General features: G+C 33.4%; 1 protein-coding gene across 1 annotated transcript in view; it reads left to right on the plus strand.

Moving 5' to 3' along the window:
- Window positions 1-27500, plus strand: part of LOC137622904 (nephrin-like) — an 838006-nt gene that overhangs the window by 432752 nt on the left and 377754 nt on the right. The window contains exon 4 of the mRNA XM_068353453.1: window positions 18682-18854. Coding sequence (XP_068209554.1) covers window positions 18682-18854 — 173 coding nt within the window. The remainder of the gene's footprint in view (window positions 1-18681; window positions 18855-27500) is intronic.

A 27500-nucleotide genomic window follows, 5' to 3' on the forward strand; every position in this document is an offset into this window, starting at 1 on the left:
ATATGTATATATACTATATACATATATAAATGAATATATATATATATACATATATATATATGAATATATATATATATATATATATATATATCGTAGTATACTCGTATCCGAATATCATAGTTTCAGTTCTAATAGAAGGTTGAATAGAGGAGAAGGTCATAGTAGGTTAATTATTGTTGGGGTATTGAGCCTTCTTAAGTCTCATAAGACCAGTTCGTACCCTGAATAATCCTGGGTATTGACCACACTGAATCGTAGGAGATGGTTGTGGTTGACTTGCTCTTTCTGCCCGTTGCTGTCGTTTACCTAACAGGTTGGCTCTTCTATTTTCTTCAAAGATGTCCGTGACCACTTTCACTTTGCTTCTCCACTCGTTCCTGTTGCTTGCTCAAGCTTCAAAGGTGTTGGGGTGTATGTTAGCTTCCTTGAAAGATTTCCTGAGTTGGTCTTTAAATTGAAGCATAGTCCGGCATCTAGGGGAATCTCATGTATTTAACTCACAGAAGAGCATTTTCTTTGGTAGTCTTGTGTCCTCCATGCTGATCACATGGCTAGACCATCTTAGGCTGTGGTTCATGATCATGGCCTCGATGCTGGTGACGTTGGCTCTTTCAAGGACTGCTGTATTGGACACATAATCATTCCATTTGATTTTTGTTATTGTTCTCAGTATTTTCTGGTGGAATTGTTTCAGTCTTTTGAGGTCGCTACTATAAAGAGTCAAAATCTCACATGCATATAAGATATTGGTGCTATATACCATCACCTTTGTATGGGTGGTTATATCTTTGTTCAAGAACACCCTGGTGGATAGTCTCCCATATGCAGTGTGGCCAGCTTGTAACCTGTTATCAAGTTCTCTGGAGGAGGTGCTCTGGGTGGAAAGGATGCTTCCCACATATGAGAATTGTTAGTCGTTAATTACTGGTGGATTTTCACCCTGGTGCTAAATATATATATATATATATATATATATATATATATATATATATATATATATATATATATATATATATATATATATGTATGTATATATATATATATATATATATATATATATATATATATATATATATATATATATATATATATATATGATCAATCTTACAATCGGCCTCAAGTTGCTGAGTTGCTGAAGAAAGCCCAGTACGGATAACTCCAACAGGTTTAAGCTTTCCATAAAGAAAAGTTAATAACACTTCCTGTATCCACAAATGAGAAGTGCTTGATAATGGAACTTGGCATTTAATAGATTTCTAGAAAGTGATTTCAAGTTCACATTGTTTTTATAAGTTTTTCGAAACTGAACCGTGACCAACAAACATGAACTTCCCCCTACAGAAGAAATAACCTGAAAAGAAAGCACAAGACGAAAAAGAAAACGAGAAAAGAATCTATTCTAGAAAAGAGAATCTATTCAAGTGTCACATTTAGGTACGAAAACTTCGGGCAAAGGACGCCTCTTTGCCCGAAAGCTGTTGCCACTCAGGGACTGCTGCTGCATTCCCCCTCCCCCATCCCTCCGACCCCCCAGCGCAACAAAAGGCACTGAATGAAATCAGGCCTCCCATTCAACTCAGGCAGGCGAAAGTGCGTAAGGGACTTGTATCGCGTCGGAAAATGAGGTGGGGATACAAAAGATCCTTCTTGTTATCTGTTGTAAATTGGCACCGTCGCCTCCAGAGGTAGGATGATACACGGAATGTTTGGTGGTTCTATCTTGGTGGTGGTGGTGGTGTGTGTGTGAGTGTTTGTGTGTGTGTGTACGTAGGGCGTCGTACAATGAGGGTGTTCTCTTGCTTAATGGGGTGATGTAATTGCATATATATATATATATATATATATATATATATATATATATATATATATATATATATACTTACACTATCACGGGTACTACATCTGTCATTGTTTCATTTATACGAAAAGCACTACAGAATACTGATACTACTTGGATTTTATTTCTATCACTAGTAAGCTTAAGCCGTCAAAAATTACGTTGATATATATATATACATATATATATATATATATATATATATATATATATATATATATATATATATATATATATATATATATATACTTCTTCCTACCCTCCCCAATTTCTAACTATAACCCACTGATTAGGCAATTGGTGGAAGAATGACTACTACCTCTCCCCGTGAGTCAGGTACTTGCTCTTTAACATATAGAGAAGATAAATATTACTATGCTATGCTACAATTGCTTGTTTTGATAGTATTTTTTATTATATGAAATTGTATTTTACTGGGCGATTTTTCGGTTTCAGCTATTTTAAGTGTCTAAAACAATTTAGTGTGCTATTGTGATTATCAGTTTATATAATTGATATTTGTAATGAATAAATATATCTATCGGGAAATGCATATATATATATATATATATATATATATATATATATATACATATATATATATATATCTATATATATATATATATATATATATATATATATATATATATATATATATATATATATTATGAAAATATGTAGTAGAAGAAAATTAAACTATTATCAAAGTCTTGAACTTATGATTTAATTTGAAATTGAACATGGACAGCATATAAAAAGAATTGCCATTGGAAAACTATTAATTTTTATATGCTCTAAATTTATAGAATTTATTTCTGGGTTCCAGCATTTCATGGTTTCAAAACAGGTTTAAATTGTTTTTCTTACCCAGGGATGCTCGCATTCCAAGGGGTTGCCAGGCCTGTTCCTAAGGGACGCGAGGAGACTAATGAATATTAAAGATCATTATTTAGCAAATTGTTACCCTTATAAATGTAGCTTCATCTTCAATTTTATTAAAAATATCCCTCTAGGAATGTCATTTAATTGTTGTTATTCGATCTACACCAAATGTAGGATATATATGCACACACACACACACACACACACACACACATATATATATATATATATATATATATATATATATATATATATATATATATATATATATATATATAAACACATATGGGTACACATACAACAAGTGTCTGAATATGTATATATAAATTATATATATATATATATATATATATATGTGTGTGTGTGTGTATATATATATACATATATACATGTATGTATATATACTATATATAGATATATATGTATATATATATTTATATATATGTATATATATATATATATATATACATATATATATATATATATATATATATATATATATATATATATATGTGTGTGTGTGTGTGTGTGTGTGTGTGTTTCTCTGTGTGTGTGTGAATTTGTATTGACATCAATACAAAAGATAGGTGGAAAAGTTCCTAAACAAGATCAAGGAAAACTATTGGAAAAGACTAAAGATTGGAAATGAGGCTGTAATCTAAGAGAAATAAAATAGAATTAGTAAAACTATCCAAAAGAAAAATAAAAAAGATAAAATACAAGATATGCGTAAACACAATCATATCGAAGTTGGGGTAAAAAAAAAAAATAAAGAACCATCAAATTGATGAAAAGAAGACTTTGAACAGGGCTTCAAAAGATGTTTCTTTAAAAGAACGAACATGGAAATATTATGAACAATAGATATCGCGTGATTAATATTGCAAAGGGTATCAATTGCAAGGCTATACAATAGTGATATAAGAATTAACCTCACTTATAGAAATAACGAAATACCTGACCTGGTACCAAACGTAACAGTAAGAGAAGTAAAGAAAGCATTAAAAGGCATGAAGAGAGGCAGAGCATCTGGAGAAGATGGCCTAACAATTGATTTCGTAATAGATGGAGGAGATATCATACAAGTAAAACTGACTGAACCTATTGCTTGGAAAATCTTTATCGTCATAATAATTCACAAAAAGAAAATACTAAAGACATCAAAATAAAATACCAATAATTTTACTCTCCGTAAAATAAAATATATGGAAATGAAAGTAGGAATCAATTTGCAGTCTTAGAGACTTTTAGGGACTAAGAGCAGACAATTAATGAAGAATGGTGTGATATCAAGAACATATAACAGTAAGTTAGCTGTAAAGTTTTGGAACATGCTATTACAAGGAGAAAGAAATGGATATCAAAGGATACTTGGGATACTATAAAAAGAAGACAAAGTGAGATATTGATTATTTAAACTTTTTGAGTAAGTAATGAAAATTACAAGATAAAGCATGATAAGGTTTCCAGTATTGATAGTAAGGTCATAAGAAAAGCCATTGATGAGTTGAGCGAATATTTAGATAGAAAAGCAGATGAGGCTCACAAAGCTATGAATTCAGTGAGTGGCTGTGGTGTAAGAAACGCTTATATAATTATTGATGAAATCTCTACTGGGGCAAAAAAAAAAAAAAAAAATGGAGATGGATCTGTTATAACAACAGAATATGATGAAAAGCAACCTAGGATGGAACACTTTAGTGAGGTCATGGATAGAACATATGAAGGAAATGATTTGATTGATATACCTGAAGTTGAGAAAGACCTAAATGTGCCAATGAATGCATTCATTGTGTTTGAAGTCGAAGCTATCACAATACACACATGAGTTGGAAAGCTCCTGCTTATATATTGCCTGAAAATAAAGTGCCACCAGAATACTTACAAGAATATTTTGTAGAATGTGGTGTGTAGAGGCAAAACTTGATGAATGGGAGCTAGTAGTGTTGGTAAAAATAGCATAAAGGGAAACCCAAAAGATTGCAATAATTACCGGGGCTTCACACTTTAATCAGTTGTCATGAAAATATTTAGTATGCTTGCTTATTTTGAAGAGACTAGAGAAAAAGATTGACGAAAAGCTGAGAGATGAACAAGCAGCTCTGAACAAGTTGTACTGACCAGAGTTTCATTTTTAGACCTGTTGTACAGCAGTGTAGAATTTAGAAATATACTTTTAATGGAATTTGGGAAAAAAAACCTTGGATATAGTGCACCTGCAAATTTTGTGGGAGTCCTGTTTTATTACGGAATTCCTCTTAAATATATAATTTGATTAAGTCTGTCAATAGGCATAGCAAGTGCAAAATTAATTTTAGTGAAGTCCTATCAAATGATTTCCCAGTGAACGGTCGACTACTCCAAGGGAATATGTTGTTTCCTATGTTGTTTATACACTTCATAGATTTTATAATGCATAGAACAGTTGGGGATGGAGGAGATTTATTTGACTGGATTGTTGATAGAAAATTAGCTAACCTAGAGTATGCTAATCTTATTAGCAGAACACCACAATATTTGCACTGCTTGCTCACCGGAATGCATGAAATTATCACAGGAGATTGGGCTCAAGATAGAAGAAAAACAGAGATGATGAAAACGGAATATGCATTGGAATATGAAATATCATTGTGAGGAGAATGGATTAATAAGGTAGAATCATTTAATTGTTTAGGAACTATGATCTTTAATACTGGGTCTTTAGAATTTGAGTTTAATGAAAGATAGAAAAAAGCAAGTCAGAGAATGGGTAGGTATAGTAAAATTTGGAAGTGAAATTGCTTGAAATTACAAAAATCAGGCTATATATCAGTTTAGTGAGATCGGTGTTACTTTATGGATATTTTTCATGGTATGATAATGAAACTGCAGTAAATTCAACAGATTATGGATGCTGGAGAATAAAGCCCTCAGAAGAATATTGGAAGTTAAATGGCAGGACGGGATTAGAATTGAAACGATAAGAGAGATTACTCGAGTGCCATATGTGGATGAGAACATAATGAGGGTTTGATGGAGATGGTATGAGCATGGTCTTCGCAGTCCCCAAGAAAGATTAGTTCTCCAAACATTTACCTTGGCTTCACAAGGCACTAGAAGAGTTGTAAGACCCAGGCATATATACTGTAGGTGAGGACTACTGTAGGAAGCATGAAGTAGGAAATCATGAACAGAGAAGCATTGATTTAAAAGCTCAAAATAGAGACGACTGGTGAAATCTACCAGAGGCCCTTTGTGTCAGTAAGCGTTGGAGGAGTTGATGATGATGATGGTAAATATATATGATATTTACAAAGATCATATTAAGCCGAATAGAGAGACAGAATTTAATCAACCAGGAGAATGGGCAGGCTTTACAAGTGATATAGATGAATCTCATGTTAAAACACTTGAATATATCTATACAAGAAGTACAGCAATCCTAAAACTACATAATGAGAGTGAGAAATTTCGATTGAGAAAGCAGTTAGACAGAGAAAATGCATCCCTCATAACCTAGATAGGGGAAATATGGGAATTAATATTTATGTGGAATACCAAAACAACTTAAGATTTATAGATTACATTTGTGTTTAGTGAATCATGGGAGGAATTACAAAAGATGATAGAAGATTTAAATAACGAAAGGAGAAATATAGGAATAAAAATGAATATGAGTGAAACTAAGATAATTTTCAATTAAAATGCAGAGAACCATCAAATAAGAGTTATGAAGGAGTTCCTAGATATACGTACTTAGGCCAAAGAATGTTTCCCCAGGTCACAAAATCGAAATTAAAAGGATAAGCATGGGATGGAGAGCATTTGGTAAACAATCATTGGATTTTGGAGTCTCCTTCCCCTTAGGAGATCTGCTGACCATAGCTAGAGTCTCTTCTACCTTTACCTACTAGAAAATAGTCACTGAACAATTATAGTGCAGAGTTATTGGGTCCTATGACTGGCTAGACAGTACTACATTGGACCCTTCTCTCTGGTTACGGTTCATTTTGTCCTTGTCTACTGATACACCGAATAGTCTGGCATATTCTTACCACATTTACATATGTCTCCTTACACGTGACAGCACAGATTACCAAACAATTTTTCTTCGCTCAAGTGTTTAACTACTTCACTGTAATTGTTCATGGCTACTTTCTTCATGGTAAGGGTAGAAGAAACTCTGTAGCTATGGTAAGCACCTCTGCTGGGAGAAGGACACTCAGAAATAAAAACATTGTTCTCGGGTCTTGGGTAGTGCTATGGCCTTCCACTGTCTTGGATTAGGATTCTCTTGCTCAAGGGTATATACGAACATATTGTTGTATGTTATTTCACTTTCTATTGTTTTCTTTTTAATTTTTTTATAGTTTATATGCGTAGGGTCTAATATTATCTTGTTACTGTTCTTGAAATATTTTATTTGTTTGTTTATCTTTTAGTTGTAGTTTATTTATTTCTGTTTCCTTTCCTCACTGGGCTATTGGGTTGTCCCCTTGGTCGGAAAGCCAATCTTATATTTCCGAGAACATAGTCTGCTTTTGTGTATGCGCAAGTCACGCCTTTAATGCAAAAGCAGGAGAATGCCTTTACACTGGCTATGGGCGGTAGTTTCAGGGGTGTGGCCTTGATAGTAGAGTCAGTGTCGGAGGGCGGCATCACCAAACAGGGAGACACAGCAGTAAGGGGGAAGGGGGGAGGGAGCCGAACCCTTCGGTATTATTATTATTATTGATTGCTAAGCTACAACCCTAGTTGGAAAAACAAAAGGCTATAAGCCCAGGGGCTCCAACAGGAAAAATAGCCCAGTGAGGAAAGGAAACAAGGAAAAATAAAATATATAAAGAACAGTAACATTAAAACAAATATCTCCTATGTAAACTATAAAAACTTCAACAAAACAAGAGGAAGAGAAATAAAATAGAATAGTGTGCCCTAGTGTACCCTCAAGCAAGAGAACTCTAACCCAAGATAGTGGAAGACCATGGTACAGAGGCTATGTCACTACCCAAGACTAGAGAACAATGGTTTGATTTTGGGGTGTCCTCCTAGAAGAGCTGCTTACCATAGCTAAAGAGTCCCTTCTACCCATACCAAGAGGAAAGTGGCCACTGAACAATTACAGTGTAGTAACCCCTTGGGAGAAGAAGAATTATATGGTAATCTCAATGTTGTCAGGTGTATAAGGAAAGAGGAGAATAAGTAAAGAATAGACCAGACTATTCGGTGTGTGTGTGTAGGCAAAGGGAAAATGAACCGTAAGCAGAGAGAATGATTATAAATATCAAACGGTAGTATCTCAACGGGTGGCTGGTGCCATGGCCAACCTACTACCTGCTACCTAACTGGCGGGGCGCCAGTTAGGTGATAACTAAGAGGCGAGGTGAATGCATTTAAACTATATTAAACAATCATCGAGTTTATATACACCGACTTCCGAGGAAGAACGTCACAAAAATTCAAACATAATGAAGCTTGTGCTAGCATGATAGCACCAGTACGGGGAAGAACCAGTGTTAAGATAAATAATGAAAACCGTTACAGTGCACGAGCATATATGAAACCGGTCTAAGACAATTGTTCTAACGATGATTAGTTCAATACCAATTGGTCCAAAGTGAAATGGTCTAAAAACAACCCGTCCACAGGTACGATTGGCCCAAGAACAAGAATGGTCTAAAGCCAATTCGTCCAAAGGTGTAACTAGACTAATTAGCGTCATAGTTATATTCTAACTACTTCATCGATATATCCTTCTGGAAACACTCATAGTTATATATAGTTTTTGCCAGATTGTGGTGGAATATATATATGTATATATATATATATATATATATATATATATATATATATATATATATATATATATATATATATATATATGTATGTATGTACAGAACTCCCTTTCTAAGTCGGGATATCTTAATGCGGTAAAAGGGTTTGAGTATCTCCTTGATCAATATTCATATGAGCGATCAGACAAGAATCTCCCACTAACACCAATCCGTATTAGCCAGCGTATCGATGAAGACCGTTGAAATCTCAGACATGAATTGACATGCCTGAAGCCTTTATCTTGATTTCTAACAGAACGTGTTGTGTATAAATATATATATATATATATATATATATATATATATATATATATATATATATATATATATATATATATATATATATATATATAATGTATATAATATATAAATAAATATAATAGGATTTATATAGATGATCCTATATTTGCCATACAAGTACTTAGGAAAGTAGAAATGCAAGAGAAAAAAAATAACAGAAAATGAATCACCCCTAAAAATTCAAAAGTAAAGCTACTGGAAATTCTCAAAAACACCCTTGAAGACAAACTAGATTTTTTCAAGGATTATAGGCTTCAGTCGGGGCATGTTCACTTCTAATTGGATGCTTGGAACCTGTTTTCTAGTACATTAAAACGTGATCGTTAGGGCGTTGGTCATTAGGGTTCTCTCTCTCTCTCTCTCTCTCTCTCTCTCTCTCTCTCTCTCTCTCTCTCTCTCTCTCTCTCTCTCTTAGAAACTCCACTTTCATTAATGTCTTCTTGTGTCAACCTCTAACAAGCATTCCTCTCCAAGGGTCATTGAGATCTTTCGTACACGTTAAAAGGCCCCCCCCCCCTCTCTCTCTCTCTCTCTCTCTCTCTCTCTCTCTCTCTCTCTCTCTCTCTCTCTCATACACAAAACAATCTAAGTGCCAATCACAGCCTTCCTTTTAGTAATTCTCATTCCATAACAGTTTCTCTCTCTCTCTCTCTCTCTCTCTCTCTCTCTCTCTCTCTCTCTCTCTCTCTCTCTCTCTCTCTCTCTCTCTCTTGATAAATAGAAAACAAAGAGTTGTAATGGATACAAACAAGAAATGAAAAGATACAACACCGCTCAATGAGGTAATTTCTTTACATACAAAATAGCAATACGTTAAACAGACTTCCACCGAATGTAGTAAACAGTAACTCAGTAAACGAGTTCAAGAATAAGTGAGACAAGATCAAAGAAACTCTAAACATTCAAAACAAATCGATCTACCCAAGAGTAAATGGAGTCTCCCCGGATGGACCAAAAAGTCTTTGAGACGTCCAAAATCCCAAACTCCTCAGAGGGGGCATCTGTTAAAAGCGGAGTTTCTCAAGGATCCGTCATTCGTTCATTACTATTTCTAATTTGCATTAATGACATAGATTTTAGATTAATTAGCAGAATAGCCAAATTTGCTTAAAATACCAAACTAGGCTTATACGCTGCGAATTCAAAAGACGTTAAAGCACTATTAGAGGATCTAATAAAGTGGGAGGAATGGTCTAGAAAATGGAAAATGCATTTCAACTGTGGAAAATGCAAAGTAATGTACATAGGTTTTACTAACTCACAAACAGATTACTCAATGCTGCGTAATGAAACAGAATGTGTGGATCAGGAGGAAGTTATCATCATTACTAATTGCAAAGATTTGAAGTTCACCAAAACAAAGACAGTAAAGGGAAGACAGGAACATCGTTTGGATTTCTGTGAGCATTTGCCTGCCCTAGTAGGGCGCGTTGGCAACAGGTGACGTTGGTATATTGTGCGTTTGTCATTTGTTACTTGTTTACTCAAGTCACTGGTGCCAGATGGAAAATTTCCACCAGTGTTCTTTTCAAATTATGATGGGTGTTTCTTTTTTTTTTTAACTGGATTGACACAAATATATGTCATACCATGAATAAAACAATATTTATCATTGGGAAAGAATATACTATTTTTTTTTTCTCGTTACATTTAAGCTCATATATCCATCTTTCTGTGATGAATTCGGGATCTCACAACAACCGGAGCAATGCCGTCACCATATGTAAAACAAGTAGCAAGTATTGCCCCTTAAGAATATACTATCATTTAATGGTGCCTTTTTTCACATTTATCAATGTTTAATTAAGGTAATGTTGTAGATTGAATGTACAGTATATGTGACTATAACTTGCTTAACATGTGTACTTAATCAAAGTCAAAGATTACACAGTAAATTGAAACAGGGCCTAATAGAGGCTAAGACCACTTCGAGAGGCCCTAATTTTACTAATGTAGGCGTAAACTCGTTACCTCTAGAAACTAAAATCACATTAAATGCCGAAAAAAGCAGAGCATGTTTTCTGACCATATGACTCTTAACAAGCCTAGGACAATACTAAACAACTTACCACTAATCTTCTCCCCTTATAGTTTAATCATAGGCACAGGTCCTATTACGGATGCGTGTCTTTCACGTTTTAATTAAGTTATATTTTCAATCGCTTACATACATCAATAAGAGGGGCACTCAGTTGAGCGCAGACCTCCGCCGCGGTAGCTTATTTCTTAACCTTATGCTGAACCTTGATCTTTGACCTTAACATGTATTGATTGGCGTGGAATTTTATACACTCAAATGTCAACCAAGTTTGAAGTGTGTAACAACGATTTGTCCAACCTAATGGCTGATTACGTGAATTGGACATTTTGCTTGACCGTGACCTTTGACCTTTGACCTTGACCTTCCAAAATTTGATCACATCCCGCTTTTTACATAGCAGTTAATCCTTGCAACATTTATTACTCAACGATTAAAATTGTGACCAGGGAGCGGTTCACAAACACACACAAACAGGTGCGAAAACATAACCTCTTCCCAACTTCGGTGGCGGAGGTAAATGAAATGCCTAACCTCAACTTACATTTGTAAATGTATAAAGTCTTTAGATATGTCATATTCAAAAGGTGGTTTACGCAGTCAGGTGTTTAATAACAAAAGTAAATATTACATATTTATTTAATCATGTATTAACTCATCGTCCATTCTAAAGGAAGTGGGTCCTCTTCTAATGTGAAAAGAAATGAACAAGCTACGTAAAAGAATATACTACTTTAATGATCAATATGATTTAATACAAATATATGGAAAATTAAAAGATGAATAATATTAGACCAATTATTGGTTGACTGTTATGGTAATATACCTTCCGAAATACAAAAACCCGTAGATTTATTTTAGCAATTGGATGGGCGCCTCGGCAATAAGTGGCACTGATCAGGGACTGTTTTTATAAGTAGGCTTTCAATGTCTTTGTCACCAAGCAGAGCCTAAAAGTTGAAAAGAACGCTCAAAAACTATTACTGTAGGTTACATAAAGAGACAATTTGAAATACAGACACAAAGACATTTTACTGCAGGTGTATAAATCACTAGTAAGACCACACGTAGAATACGAAGTCCAATTCTGGGCTTCAAGTATTCATCACGATACAAATAGACTGGAACCAGTACAGGGTAAGGCCACAAAACTACTCCCGAAATAAAGACAATTTGGATATAGACAGAGTGAACGGTTGAATTTATATAATCTACAAACTTGACAACTAAAGGGACAGGTAAGAGAAACATTCAAAATTCTTGAAGGAGTAAGAAATGTAGACTACAACAACATCTTAACGCTTAGCACAAATCAGCCTAGAGGTAACGGATATAAACTGGAATTGTAAAGATACATCACTCAGTGTGGTAAGTGATTTACTTACAAAATAGCAAATACATGAAAGAGACTACCATCGGATGCAGTGAACAGTAACACGGGAAACGAATTAAAGAATAAGTTAGACAAAATTTTTAAAACTGAGCGTTTAAACTAATTTGTAATTCCCAAGAACAAATGAAGTCTCTCTCTCTCTCTCTCTCTCTCTCTCTCTCTCTCTCTCTCTCTCTCTCTTTAATATTACTATATGTGGGTAAGTAAAGGTGAGAGGCATTCTTCTGTTAGGCCTCTTTTCTCTTGGAATATTCAGAAGAGGGTTTCTTGTGGGTTAGTCTAAGTGGGCGACCCACTTGACTTCTCCGTTCAAGCTCAAATGGCCATGAATGGAGGACTGCCAGGGATTCAGTATTTCTTTTTTCTACTCTACTGATTGCGTTTGAGTTCTCTCACTTTCCGTTTTATCGGTTGATTTTTCCTTTAACTTCTCTTCGTTTTCAGAATCTCTTCTTTTTAGTGGTTCATTTTGTCTTCCTGCGAGATGCAATACCTTTTCAGTATTTAAAATCTGCTTTAATGTATATGGGAGATAAATGTTTTTCGTATTTTTTAGCATTTCTGATGATTTCCATTTATTCTACTTGAATCATTGCTTGAAGGATGTAAGTAGATATGATTGTACTCCATTGATAATTTTATTGAAAGATTTATTTTTTTCAAATATGCGTTACATTTCATATACATATATGTATATATGCATAAGCAATTCGTAAGAAGTTTAATCACTCAAGCATTATCATTTAAAAATAAAAGAATTTACATTAAATAAAGGATTCCTTTATTTACATTGTTAATAATTTTACTATCTTGATAGGCGCATCTTTTCGTTTAATGCAATGAACATAGACTAAATTATTATCTTATACCATTTCTATAATTTCATTGCTATCTTTCTATCGAGATCAGAATTTTCTACGCTGTATATAGATATATTTGTTTCGCTATTGTTTATCAGAGTTTTATATATATATATATATATATATATATATATATATATATATATATATATATATATATATACATATATATATATATATATATATATATATATATATATATATATATATGTATAGGCATATATATATGTATGTATATATATATATATATATATATATATATATGCACACACACACGCATACATACATACATACATACATACATGTGCATTCATGTTTTATGGTGTTTCATTAATACTTGCCAAACGAGTGAACCTCATCCCATCGCTTCAGCCGAATGAAAGAAGAATTAATGTCTGACATTTTTCAAATCACCCAATATTTTCCATGAGCAATTTACGATCTGCCCACAAAACAATATTGAAAACAAATTCATGCCAGTAAACAGGTTCATTGAATAATCCAATATGGCGTATCATACGCCAATACACTCTCCTGGACAGAATCAAATTATTCCCTGCAAAACTCACAGGAATAACCTCGTTACGAATAGATTCAATCATTGTTTAATTGGTTGTTATGAAAAAAATTGAAAAGCGCAAGTGATGCGTAGGTATGCACTTAGAGAAAATTGGCTGTACACTCTCAATAATAGCCGTATGGTGTACATGTGTGCATATTCGTATGCAGAAGTATGGTTTGTGTCTCAACAGCAGAAAAATAGCATGGAAAAAGTTCGGCATTAAAAACTCTTTTAGAATTGGTTGTGCTGCCACGTCCTCAGTAGCTCAGTATCACTATCTTCTACGCCCATTGAAGCAAAATGTCTCGGTTAGATTTCGCCAGTCTATATCTAGAACTTTTAATTAAATACTTCTCCACTCATCATCTCTAGTGCCTTGTGGATCCCAGTTGAAAGTTTGGTGAATTAATCTCTCTTGGGGAGTCTGAAGGGCATGCCCAAAAAATCTTCGTCTACCCTTCATCCAAAAAAGACCTGTCTGATTGCAATAATTTCAGTGGCTATACAATTACGTTAATTGTCATAAAGAGACTAGAGAGAAAGAAAGAGAAAAAGCCGAGAGATGAACAAACAGGATTTAGAAAAGGTAGAAGTTGTACTGACCCAATTTTCATTTTAAGACATGTTGTATAGCAATGTGTACAACATAGAAATCCACTTTTGATGGCATATATGGACTATGAAATTGTCTTTGATAGTGTGCACCCACCAATTTTGTAGAGAGTCCTGCGCTATTATGGAATTTCTCTTGAATATGTAAATTTGATTAACACTGTTCACGAGAAAAGCAAATGCAAAGTTAATGGTAGTGGAGTCCTATCAGATGAATTTTCAGTGTACAGTGGAGTACTTCAAGGGAATGTGTTATCACCTTTGATGGTTATCATCATGGATTTTCTAATGCATAGAACAGTTGGGGATGATGGAGAAGGATTGTACTGCACTGGTAATAGGAAATTATATGACCGTCCTAGAGTATGCTGTTGACGCTGGCCATATTAGCAGAACACCACAGGACTTACAAAACCTGCACATCAGAATGCATGAATTATCACAGGACGTTGGTCTCAAGATAAATAGAAGACAGGGAGGATGAGAGGTTTTAGAATTGGAGCTAATGAAAGATTGAAAAAAAAAAAATCCGACAATGGCAAGGTTAAGTAAAATTTGGAAATGCAATCGCCTGAAATTGCATATAAAATTGAGGCTATATATCAGTTTAGTGAGATTGGTTTTGCCGTATGGACATGAGACGTGGTATGATAATGACACTATATTCAACAGATTTAGTAGATTTGATAACGAAGCCCTCAGAAGAGTTAAATGGCAGAACAGGATTAGAAATGAAACTATAAGAGAGATTACTCGATATCCGTATGTGGATGAGATCATGGTGAGGGGTAGATGGAGATGGTTTGGGCATGCTCTTTGCTCTCCCGAATATAGATTAGTTCACTAAAATTTTAACTGGGTGCCACAAGGCACAAAAAGAGTTGGAAGACCTAGGCCTACGTGGCTGAGGACTATGAAACTTGAAGTAGTATATGATGAATGGAGAAATATTTATTTAAAAGCTCAAAATAGAGACGACTGGCGCAATCTAACCGAGGCCCTTTGCGTTAATATACATAGGGGATGATGATGATGATGTTGTATGAGGTTTTACTTTCATTTCCAAAAAATAGTATAAGGAATTCACTTCACATGGAATGACATTACTTTAGTAACCTACCCAAGTATACACACATATGTATAAATAAAAGAAGTTAATGCTATAGAATAGAATAATAACAGATATCAACTCTTATGAACGAGAACTGATTAAATGTATATTAACATTACACAATATAGGCAGTGACTGACTTGATCTTATTTTCTTTTTATTATCTTTCCCATGAGGAGTTCTTCTAATTATATATATATATATATATATATATATATATATATATATATATATATATATATATATATATATATATGATCATCATCGCCAGCCGTAACTAGTCCACTGCAGGTCAAAAGCCTCAGAAATGTCCTTCCACTCCCGTTGGATTGTGGTCTTTCTATGCCAGACTAGACCAGCACATTTTCTTAGTTCGTCAGTCCATCGTCTTCTGTTACATATGCTTCTTTTGCAATCTTTATGTACCCATTTTGTTATTTTTAATATACATTTATATATATATATATATATATATATATATATATATATATACATACATATATATATATATATATATATATATATATATATATATATGTATATGTATATATATACATATATATGTATATATATGTATATGTATATATATACACACACACACACACACACACATATATATATATATATATATATATATATATATATATATATATATATATATATATATATATATATATATATGTATTTGTGTGTATGTACGTTTTTTTTTTTACATTTTGCGTCTGTATGAGGTCATTCATCTTGTAATTTTATTGAATTGGTATGTAGTGTGTATGTATGTCTGTTCCCTTTTAGATAAATAAGGTAGGTATGTTTGTATTTAAGAGAGTATTCTTCCGAAAGAAATCCATTTTTTTCTGGTTAAAGGTTCCTTGTGTAATCTTCTGATACAAAGGGAATTACTGGTAGAATGAAAAATAAACATTTGGTTGTGCAAGGAAACGCGCTCCTTTCTTTTACTCTCTTTTTATAGAACAGAACACTTTCTTTTTTTCTCAATTTTTTTTACTGCAGGATTAAGAGTTATTTTGTTTAAGTATTAAAAATGGGTGTATTTTATGTTGAAGTTGCAGGGCAGTCTTTGGAATACGTATATATATACACACACACACACACACACATATATATATATATATATATATATATATATATATATATATATATATCTATATATACTGTATATATTTATATATACATATATAAATATATATATATATATATATATATATATATATCTATATATACTGTATATATTTATATATACATATATAAATATATATATATATATATATATATATATATATATATATATATATATATATATATATATATATATAGATAGATAGATAGATAGATAGATAGTTACATACATACATACATTGATGTAGTTTATATATATATATATATATATATATATATATATATATATATATATATACATATATATACATATATATATATACATATATATATGATAAATTTTGCACATGTTTTACGTGTTTTTCATATTCAAATAAGCCATGTATATTTTGATATATTAATGTCTAGATTCTCTTAACGACCTCGGGATCAGAGCCCCAGGCGAAATCTCACAAAGACAAGAGCTTGGCTCCGGCCGGGAATCGAACCCTGGTCGGCAAGCTTATATAGACAGTGACTAACCCATTCGGCCGAATGGGTTAGTCACTGTCTATATAAGCTTGCCGACCAGGGTTCGATTCCCGGCCGGAGCCAAGCTCTTTTCTTTGTGAGATTTCGCCTGGGGCTCTGATCCCGAGGTCGTTAAGAGAATCCAGACATGAATATATCAAAATATATATGGCTTATTTGAACATATATATATATATATATATATATATATATATATATATATATATATATATAGAGAGAGAGAGAGAGAGAGAGAGAGAGAGAGAGAGAGAGAGAGAGAGAGAGAGAGAGAGTTTGTATACCTGAATGTTAAGAACTTTATAGAAATACTTTCTTATGGACAGTGAGAAAAGAAACGTTGTGTTTCTCATAAATTTGTAATGAAATTTCTTTTTAAGAAGAGCTAGAAATTACTACATATTATGTAGTAACTCTTTTCACCTTATTAAGCCTTTTTAATATGTGTTTTATGTGATTTGGAAACAATTTTTATTCATCTTTTGACCAATATTATTTGTCGAACTATTCATCATTATTCTGATTTCTTGACATATGATCTTGCAATATCAGCCGTCACAGTTTTTCCAAATACACGTCCATATAATGGAAGTACGCGGGATTTTTTCCCGATATTCCTTCATATATATGTTAACGTTTAAAAGCAATGAGACAATTGCTATTTTTCTTATTCTCGTTGCTTTCCAAGTGGTCAGCCAATAACAAATTACAAAAATTAATTATTTTTCATTGTTTATGGTAAATAACAACTTTCTAATAGATTTCTTCAGATTACAAGCGACGACGACTGGGTTGACGCTATAAAATCTATCATCAAATAATCAATGATTTCTGTCAAATGAAAATGGAGCTGATTTTCATTTTGTATCAAATGAATCCACGAACAATTATTTCAATAATAGGGTCCCTTACTCTTAAAGTGTATAAATAATTTATTTTTCATATGTGTACATTCTCTCTCTCTCTCTCTCTCTCTCTCTCTCTCTCTCTCTCTCCTCTCTCTCTCTCTCTCTCTCTCTCTCTCTCTCTCTCTCTCTAAGTATGTCATGTATATGTGTGTATCTTCATACATACGTATATACTTAGACATACACACACGCAGGAACACACACACACACACACACACATATATATATATATATATATATATATATATATATATATATATATATGAGAGTGTGTCTGTGTCCGAGTGTGTGTGATTGTGTATTATAAATATATTTACAGTTTTCATATAACAGGAATGCATCCAAGCACATTTACTTACATACATATATAACCAGCGAAACTTACATCATTGTTTAAATTTTGACCACTTTTATTATCGTTATAAATTCTAGTAATGTCAAAATATATTTACCAAAATTATTTTCTATATGCCCATTGATTATGCTGTCACCGCCAAAATGATCATTGATACCAGCTATCTGTTTAGATTTCAGTAGCTGGAAAGGTACGTCAAACTAACCGGTGATGATTTTCTGTTTTGTGTTTTTCAGAATTGAACGTCGGGTGACGAAGCCAAAACTGGCTGTATACATTTTTACTTGTTTTATGACATTTTTTTTGCGCATCATTGATATAGTTTTTATCTCCCTGTCACAGCTTCGACAACCGACCCGGACGGCTGCAGGCATCAGAGGACCGACACACAATTAAGAGCGACGTATTGCAAGGGAGGGTCAACTTCAGGCCAGGGCTTCTGCCAGCTCTACACATCAAACCCGTCATGACACATGACCAGGCCAACTACACTTGCAGGGTGGATTTTCGAATAGGTTAGTGCTCATGTTTTATGTTTTGGCTATATTGTAATTGCGGTGATTGTTGATTACTAGTTTTCCGTATATTAAAAAATCGAAATAATTTTTTTTTTTTCTCGCGCCTGCGACACCATTCAATGACAAATTCTACGTGTCGGTAAATCTGGCATACCATGGCAATATATTTTCGTGCCTAAGGAACTACATTTCGGAAGGCTCAAATGGAATAAATGTGGTACTTTTCTCTATTCAACTCTGGAATATCGCTAGATATATCAGTTTTGTTGGCTATATCTGTGACTGCATAGTTTTTATGTTAAATGGATTAAGTTACCCTTATAGAAAATATATTCTTGTTTACTTTACAGAATTATTTCATATATTTCTCCCTAAGCTGAAACTGTGCGATGTTGGCCATATATTAAGCGTACTTTTTCTGGTACTTTTTTGTAGACGAACAAAGTTGTAAATTGACGACTTACCATGGAAAACATCTTGGAAATCACGCAACATTCAAACTGCGCTATCGGTAGGAATGTTTTAATTTTAGATGTTTAGCGGTATGATAATAGATAAATTTGTGAATTAAAAATTGCTCATTCGGTCTCGTGAGATATGGAGTTTAAGAACCCATGGGTGACAGATAATATCCCAGAGACAACTCCTATTTACATATGATCAGTGTCCAAGCTCTTCTCTACCCAGTTAAGCTTGGGCCATGTACGGTTAACCAATGGCTGCTGACTTAGCAGGTTGACCTATAAACACCTGATAAAGAAAAATTGGACCCCACAAGGACGGGGTGGTTGTAGACACTAATGAAAATGCAATAGGTTGTGATCAAGGCTTGAGCTCCTGGTGTACGGATTGCGAGTCGGAGACATTTCTACTAGGCTAAAAAAGTAGTCCATTTGATTCTCTACTAACTATTTCCATATAGTATTCTTGCATAGCTTTTTTGCTACAGCTGAGCTTCATGGTCGCACAAATGTGCTTCGACACATCCATGTGCATAAACAAGGACATAGGCACACATACACACCACATAAACCAATTAGTTACTTGAGATACACTTATAGATCTAACTATTCCCATTCAAGACAACTTCGGCAGTGGATATGATTCCTGGCATGCTGAAATTAATCTGAACTCTCCCTCTAACTCTGTTAACCGCAAACTGTTACACATAAACTATGAAACAAGTATTGTGACATATTAATAATCGGTGACCTTTGGTAAATGTTTTGTACTTATGTACGTACATACGAATATAATAATTAATCTTGAAAGTGAAGAAGAGTGTTCTAATTTTTGGCTCGATTAAGACCGATAGGTAAATTTTTGTTTTCAGTACTCTAACTTAAGTGGCTCATTTGCAATTAAACCAATAACTTATTCATTGGTCGATCCAGAATTATACGCCGGCTTTATTATTCACCTTGCATAGATGACCTTACTCTGCACATTGAGTGCATTAGAAGATATTGCAAACTATTATGAGATTTCTTATTCTTACCGTAGAGATAATAAGATATGGCCAAGGTTAGATACGTTTTTGGCCTGAGACTTCTTCAAGTATGTCCTTGAATTTGCCTTTAACGACATTCTCTATAACGGGTATATTAGGTTATTATTCACGTCAAATAATATTGCTCATCTCAGGTCGCTTAGTTCAAAACTTATGGCTAAATTGGAAGGGCAGATAATATATTACTCTCCCCTAGTATATGATGAGTGTCTTACCATGAAATAGTATTTTGCATTCTTATGTTAACAAACAGCAATAACAATGATGATAGTGATAAGATAGATTATAAAAATGGAAAGAGGATTAGGGAGACATAAATGGCACATACCAATATCCGGTCCCACTGCATTTTTCATCCCTTATTGCTTTGTATTACCCCTTAACGTTTTGCATTTTACCTCGTTTCCCTTTCTTAATATTGCTTACTCACTTCTCTTCCAATACTTCTCTGCTGAACAAATACGCACTTCTTTCCCTTCGATGATTCAATTTCGTTGACCTGAGAAACTCGAAGCCAATAGCCCTGCAAAATTACGTCCTTGACCTACTTACCACAAATTGAGAGAGAGAGAGAGAGAGAGAGAGAGAGAGAGAGAGAGAGAGAGAGAGAGAGAGAGAGAGATTTAACTGGCATTCATGAACCAATAATAGTTTTGAAAGACTTTATTACAGCAAAAGGCGTGTAAACAACCGGTGTACATGTAAGAGAGAGAGAGAGAGAGAGAGAGAGAGAGAGAGAGAGAGAGAGAGAGAGAGAGAGAGAGAGAGAGAGAGAGAGAGAACCCCTCATTCGTGAATCTAAGATAGTTTTGGAAAAACTAGAAATAAAACTCGTACAAGTAATGGGAGGATCTGAGAGAGAGAGAGAGAGAGAGAGAGAGAGAGAGAGAGAGAGAGAGAGAGAGAGAGAGAGAGAGAAATGACCTTACATTCGTGATCCTAAGATAATTTTGGAAAACTCTATTAATGTAAAAATCGTTTAAATAACGAGTGTATCTGTTGCGGAAAACCAAGTAGGTGGATTTTGTGTGCGATTATGAGAATGAGTTTTTGCTCGAGGTGCGCGTTGATCTGTTAAATTGCTTGTTTGCCTTTCATTATAAATTTCACGGCACCGGATTATTACACGGGAATCGTTACTGCAACCTAGAGCAGAATTACAGGTTAGGAACCGAATATAATCAACCACCCGCTCTTTTAACGCTAAAGCAAAAACACCGGATTTTCAGTTTCTGTGTCTAATAGCTCAAATTTTGAGTTTACGTGGTCACGTATACTATTGGTTCTAGTATTAATTTGCATACGTATATAGTACAAGTGATAGATAGAAATAGATATTGTTATGATGCATGCAAATCATAAAAGATTGTGCACATAGATTTTTCTCCAGGCAATCTTTAATAAACGAAAGCGTGGGAGATGAAATTGGAGTAGATTGATATTAAAAAAAAAAAAAAAAAAAAAAAAACAGCATGCATAATTTTTTATCACTGGGGAATTATGAAATTATATATCTCAGAGGACACACAAGTAGTGACAGGAGGAATCAGTAATAGTAATCGAGATATTCAATTACATTTTGACTTTATTGCTCAGATTTCAACCTCTCTCTCTCTCTCTCTCTCTCTCTCTCTCTCTCTCTCTCTCTCTCTCTCTCTCTCTGTTAATGGTATCGTTTTTATCGAAGACACTTTATTAAAAAAAATTCTCTCGTTATTTTTGTTTATCCGTCCGTTAAACCCAACAGCGTTTCATCCGTTTTTTATACTGTCTTTGTACTGTATTTCTTCAAGACGCTTACCTGTAAGAATGTTAATTGAATGCATTATAATTTTTTGAATTTAAGGAATTTCATATTCTATTTTTACACACGTTGATACAATGAACGCCCTCTTTCTCTCTTTATCCATAGATAGATGAATGATTGTAATATATATATATATATATATATATATATATATATATATATATATATATATATATATATATATACACATACATATATATATATATATATATATATATATATATATATATATTTATATATATCATCATAATCATCATCATCATCATCATCATCTCCTACGCCTATGAACGCAAAGGGCCTCAGTTATATTTCACCAACCGTCTCTATCTTGAGCTTTCAAATCAATACTTCTACATTTATCTTATCCTACTTCACTCTTCATAATCCTCAGCTATGTAGGCCTGGGTTATCCAACTCTTCTAGTGCCTTGTGGAAGCAATATATATATATATATATATATATATATATATATATATATATATATATATATATATATATATATATATGTATATATGTATATATGTATATATATATATATATATATATATATATATATATATATATAAAATTATCTTCCTCTTACTTACGCCAGTATTTCTGGCTTATATCGCTTTTGCGTCCATTCTTTCTTCTTATTACATTCCATTGTAAAAAAGGCAAGTCAAGTAAAAAGCGGATTTTGAGATATTCAATTTTATTCATGATGATAATTTTGAAAATTGATAGCGACAGCTCATTTGGTAAATGATATATTTTTTATCATAAAATGGCTTTTTTCTGTTGTTTTTGTTGGATACAGTGTAACAAAAACTACAATGCATGAATTGATTTCTATTCCTTCTTATAAAATATCTTTCAATAAGGATGTTATGGGACTATTATTTTTATAGCATATTATTTAAACTACAACCTTTGTCAGAAAAGCAGGATGCTACAAGCCGAAGGGCTCTAAAAGGTAAAAATATCCCAGTGAGGAAAAGAAATAAGGAAGTAAACAAACTACAGAGAAGTAATGAACAATTGAAATAAAGTACTTTAAGAACAGTAACAACATTATAACAGATCTTTCATATGTAAACTATAAAAAAATACTTAAATCAGCCTGTTAAAACTAAAAAAAAGACCATTCCACAACTTGGTCAAAGCTGGAATAAAACTGATAGATCTGAATGCCAATTATGGTCAGAATCACGAAAAACCTTATGCAACATGCATAACGAACTCATTTAACGACGGTGTCAGAGATTAATATCTAGATCAGGAATAAGAGATGAATAGAACTTAAGTTCCTATCCAACGAATTAAGATGAGATTCAGCAGCTTCAGAAGAGGCAGGAGAACAATACTCGAAACAAGGTAGAATTGAAGAAATAAGAAACTTCTACAAGGTAGATTGATCACCGAAAATCTTAAAAGACTTTCATAATAAGCCATTTTTTTTTTTTTTTTTGCAATTGAAGAAGGCAGACCTGAAGCGTTTCTCAAGAGTAAATTTCATCTCGAGATTCACACCTAAAATTTTAAAAGAGTTATACAGAATTAAATAAACATTATCAATGCTGAGATCCTGGTGTTGAGGAGCCACTTTCCTCTACCTTTTTACAGTTGTTAGGCTTCACCTTCATGCCCCATAATTTGGACCATGCTGCACTAATTTTAGCTAGATCTCTAACAACGGTATCGCCAACCCCAGATCTGCATCATCTGCATATGCAACGGACTTATTTTCTAGGCCAAACCACCTGTCATATGTATATATGAAGAAAAGCGATGGGATAAGAACACTACCCAGAGGAACACTAGATATCGTATTCCTATTCTCACTATGGTGCTTATCAACAACAATTATTTGTGGCATTACTTAAAAATTCCTTAATGATACTAAGAAAAGACCCACCCACTCCCAACTGTTTGAATTTGAAAACAGGGGCCTCATGATTACCATGGTTAAAGCCAGCACTAAGATCAAGGCCTATCATACGAATTCTCTGACTGCCACAATCAAGGAAATTCTTAGAAATTCATAAAATTATGATAATTTGTGAATGCAAAGGAAACCCGATACCCTCGAGTATAAATTACTGACAGATCTCTTCAATACAAAATTTCTCCCATCTTTGTCTTAATAAAGCGATTCATGAACCTAAAGGATGTTTACACTAATATTCCCTTTAAACCCTTATTTACCAATTATTACATGGTGTGTGTGGGGGAAAGGGGTTTCCCGTGTGTATGAGATGTACCTTAATTCACCCATTTGGGTTTTATAACAGACACATAATTATCAGAAACGTTAGGGTGGACATTTTAAAAGATGGTGGCAAGTAAGAAATTTAGGCCTAATTTCACCAAATCAGGCGATAATTTTGACCCTTAAACTCTGGGTACCTGAATTAAAAATGGCCATATCTCCCTTGAGAATTAACGCAGAAAGATCTTTTACCACTAGAAATATTGTTGATTAGCTATTTCCCATGTTATATAAATAATTAACTTTTGGTGCTATGATAAGTCATATATTCCGAAAATGTTACCAGAAGTGGAGAAAAACTAATGATTTGCCTCATGAGAGAAAAATGGTCAGAATAAAACAATATTTAAAAATGAATGGCTTATATTGACAATAATAATCAACAGAGTAACACTATTATTAAAACAATAAGCCAAAATAATATGCCTTTTATAACAGTCAATGCACATACTGTAACTTTTGTAACTTTTCGTAAAAACTGTTTTCATAATGCCAGTTTATGTTTATCGCTCACTGCCCTGTGGCTCTCCACCATGGTATGTAGATTAATATTTGATCAATATTAATTACTCTGAAAATTTCATCAAGGGTAAATCATACAAGAATATATAGGTTACACAGCTTTCATAAATAGTTATTGAATTTATGAATTCTATCTATAGTAAAAAAAAAAATTATTATCCTATGATGTAATATTACATTAGTATTGAAAGGGGACTATGCCAAGGCAAATCAAGAAGTTGTATGGGTTGAATTAAACTAATTCAAAGATCCATAACAAACTCGGTAGGATAATCAGAGAGCTTTTTAGGTGGTTCAACACTTACATTAGTGACAAGACATACATCAGGTTTCTTCCTCTTTCGTTAGAAGTATGAAATGACCTTTCTGTTTAAAACTGAGCTTACATTCTTTAATATTAAAAGATAAATTCAAAGCTAGTATATATGTAGTGATGTAAATACATGCATTAAATTTATGATTGAAATATATAATGTCGATTTATTTATATGGCTAAATATTCTGTATTAACTTACATTCGTAAAGAGACAAATTTAGACAAGTTTTAATGGACGAATGACAGTATTTGTTTCTCATCCCATACTATACTCAAAGGATTGCTACAGATTGCATTACTTACAAGCAAGAATCTTTGACATTTACAAACGAGGCACCAAGGAAAATAATTGTTGCGACAGTAACAATGATATGTTCCACATTTTGTGAATTCCTCAGGTATTGGATTCTTTCCATTATTTGGCACCGAAAGATCTTCAGCTACTTTATAACCTTATAATATTCGATCAAGTGCTCCCATTTAGGTTTAGATAAAACAGAAATCATGTGGTATAGTTAAAAAATCTTTGGAATTAATTTCTAGGTGTTCCTTTAGAGCAGCAAGATTAGTCCTAAATTTACTTGTGTCACACATAGGCAGTCAGGAAATGTACTGCAGAAAACACTTTGCACAGTTTCCTCCCTAGCTAAGCAGTAACATATGAATGGCAATATACCTGACTGAATCCCCAGATCCAGTTTTAATCCGTAGTTCATTGCATCCTTGATAATGAAGCTCATTCCAATAGTATAAGAACAGAATTAACACATCAGTATCAGATGAAAGGATTACAAGGTGTTTGCATTCTTGTTGAACTGCATGAAGTGCATAAACAATTTATCGTTGGTCTGCTTCTTATACATCAAAATTCAGTTCTGGAACTTCAGTTACCAATCCAGCAAACAACCTTTGTGGGGTGAGATGATATTCATCTGGACCTCTCAAATCATGGTATAAATCTCTAGTGACGTATCTTTCAATGGATATTCTAAAGCCATTTGACGAAGGGACTCCAGCATTGTCTTGTTTGCAATTAATAGCCAGAACTGTATGTCAATGTTATTGGAAGCTTATTTTCTCTTCTCTGACACTGAATCTTTTATTGACATTTCAACATAAGACTCAAACACGAAATATATTTTGAAAGCATATTTTGCTAGACACTATGTTACATTCAAGGTATTATTACAAAGATTTTGAAATGTTTTTACATTATGCCTCTATTTTATGAACATTGTCCGTTACATCTGCAACAGCTCTGTAAATATCGGGTTTGACTCATTGAGCTGGTAAATCTCTCCATTTAATGATAATACATCTATAATAAATACAGTCTTCTTGGTTGGTGAAGGTGTAGTTTTATCCCTAGTCTTCCATTGTTTCTCCAGCTCATAAACTCTGATTCTCTTTGTTGTTGCAGTCATTAGGCCATCCTCATCAAAGAGATAGGAAGGAGATGAAATATAATAACGTAATTTTTCCACAGAGTGTCTTTTGTGATATCAAGTAATTGATACAAGTGAAGATCTTCACGCTAAGTTGAATTTAGTTGGTATTTTACTGATGACTTTGTTGGTCGCGCGAATTGTGGCAGAGATAAGAGGTTTTTTAGTGCTAGATCTTTCTTTGTGGAAAATCTTGTATGTAGTCTGGATAATGCTTTACGCGTTTAATAATTTTTTCCTGATAACTTTGTTTTGTACTTCATTTGTCATGATATTGTGAAGTTAACCTTCGTCTGCAGTTATTAAAAATCGGTTTTCATATCTTTCTGCAAGTCTTGTAATTGGTTGAATATTTCCTTCCTCAGAAAGAGATTTTGATGCTGTAAAAGATTGGTTTACATCTGATTTTTTTCGTCTTGAACTACCAATGAGCCCTGCAAGGCTCTTCCGAGATTTATAAATTGTTTGTTCTTAGGCCATATCAGCTCCAACTGCTTTGAAACATATTGGAGTTCGCTTTATTACGAATTTTCCTTCCATGAATACCTGATTCTACAGAGTATGTTGATATATCGGTTCGATGATGCATGAGCTCCTCATAAACCAAGATGATTGAAACTTGTTTTGAGTATTACACCTTTATTTCACTGTTTATAATGGTCAAGGGTTTTCTTTTTCTTCCAATATGGACATGATAGTACATTGTGTGAAATAGACTTTGCAACTTACGTTCTCTTGATACAAAGAGGCCTAATGACCCAGGAACATCATATTCTTCTTTTTCTTCACCAT

This window comes from Palaemon carinicauda, chromosome 30 (assembly GCF_036898095.1).
Source record: "Palaemon carinicauda isolate YSFRI2023 chromosome 30, ASM3689809v2, whole genome shotgun sequence".
Taxonomy (NCBI): Eukaryota; Metazoa; Arthropoda; class Malacostraca; order Decapoda; family Palaemonidae; genus Palaemon; species Palaemon carinicauda.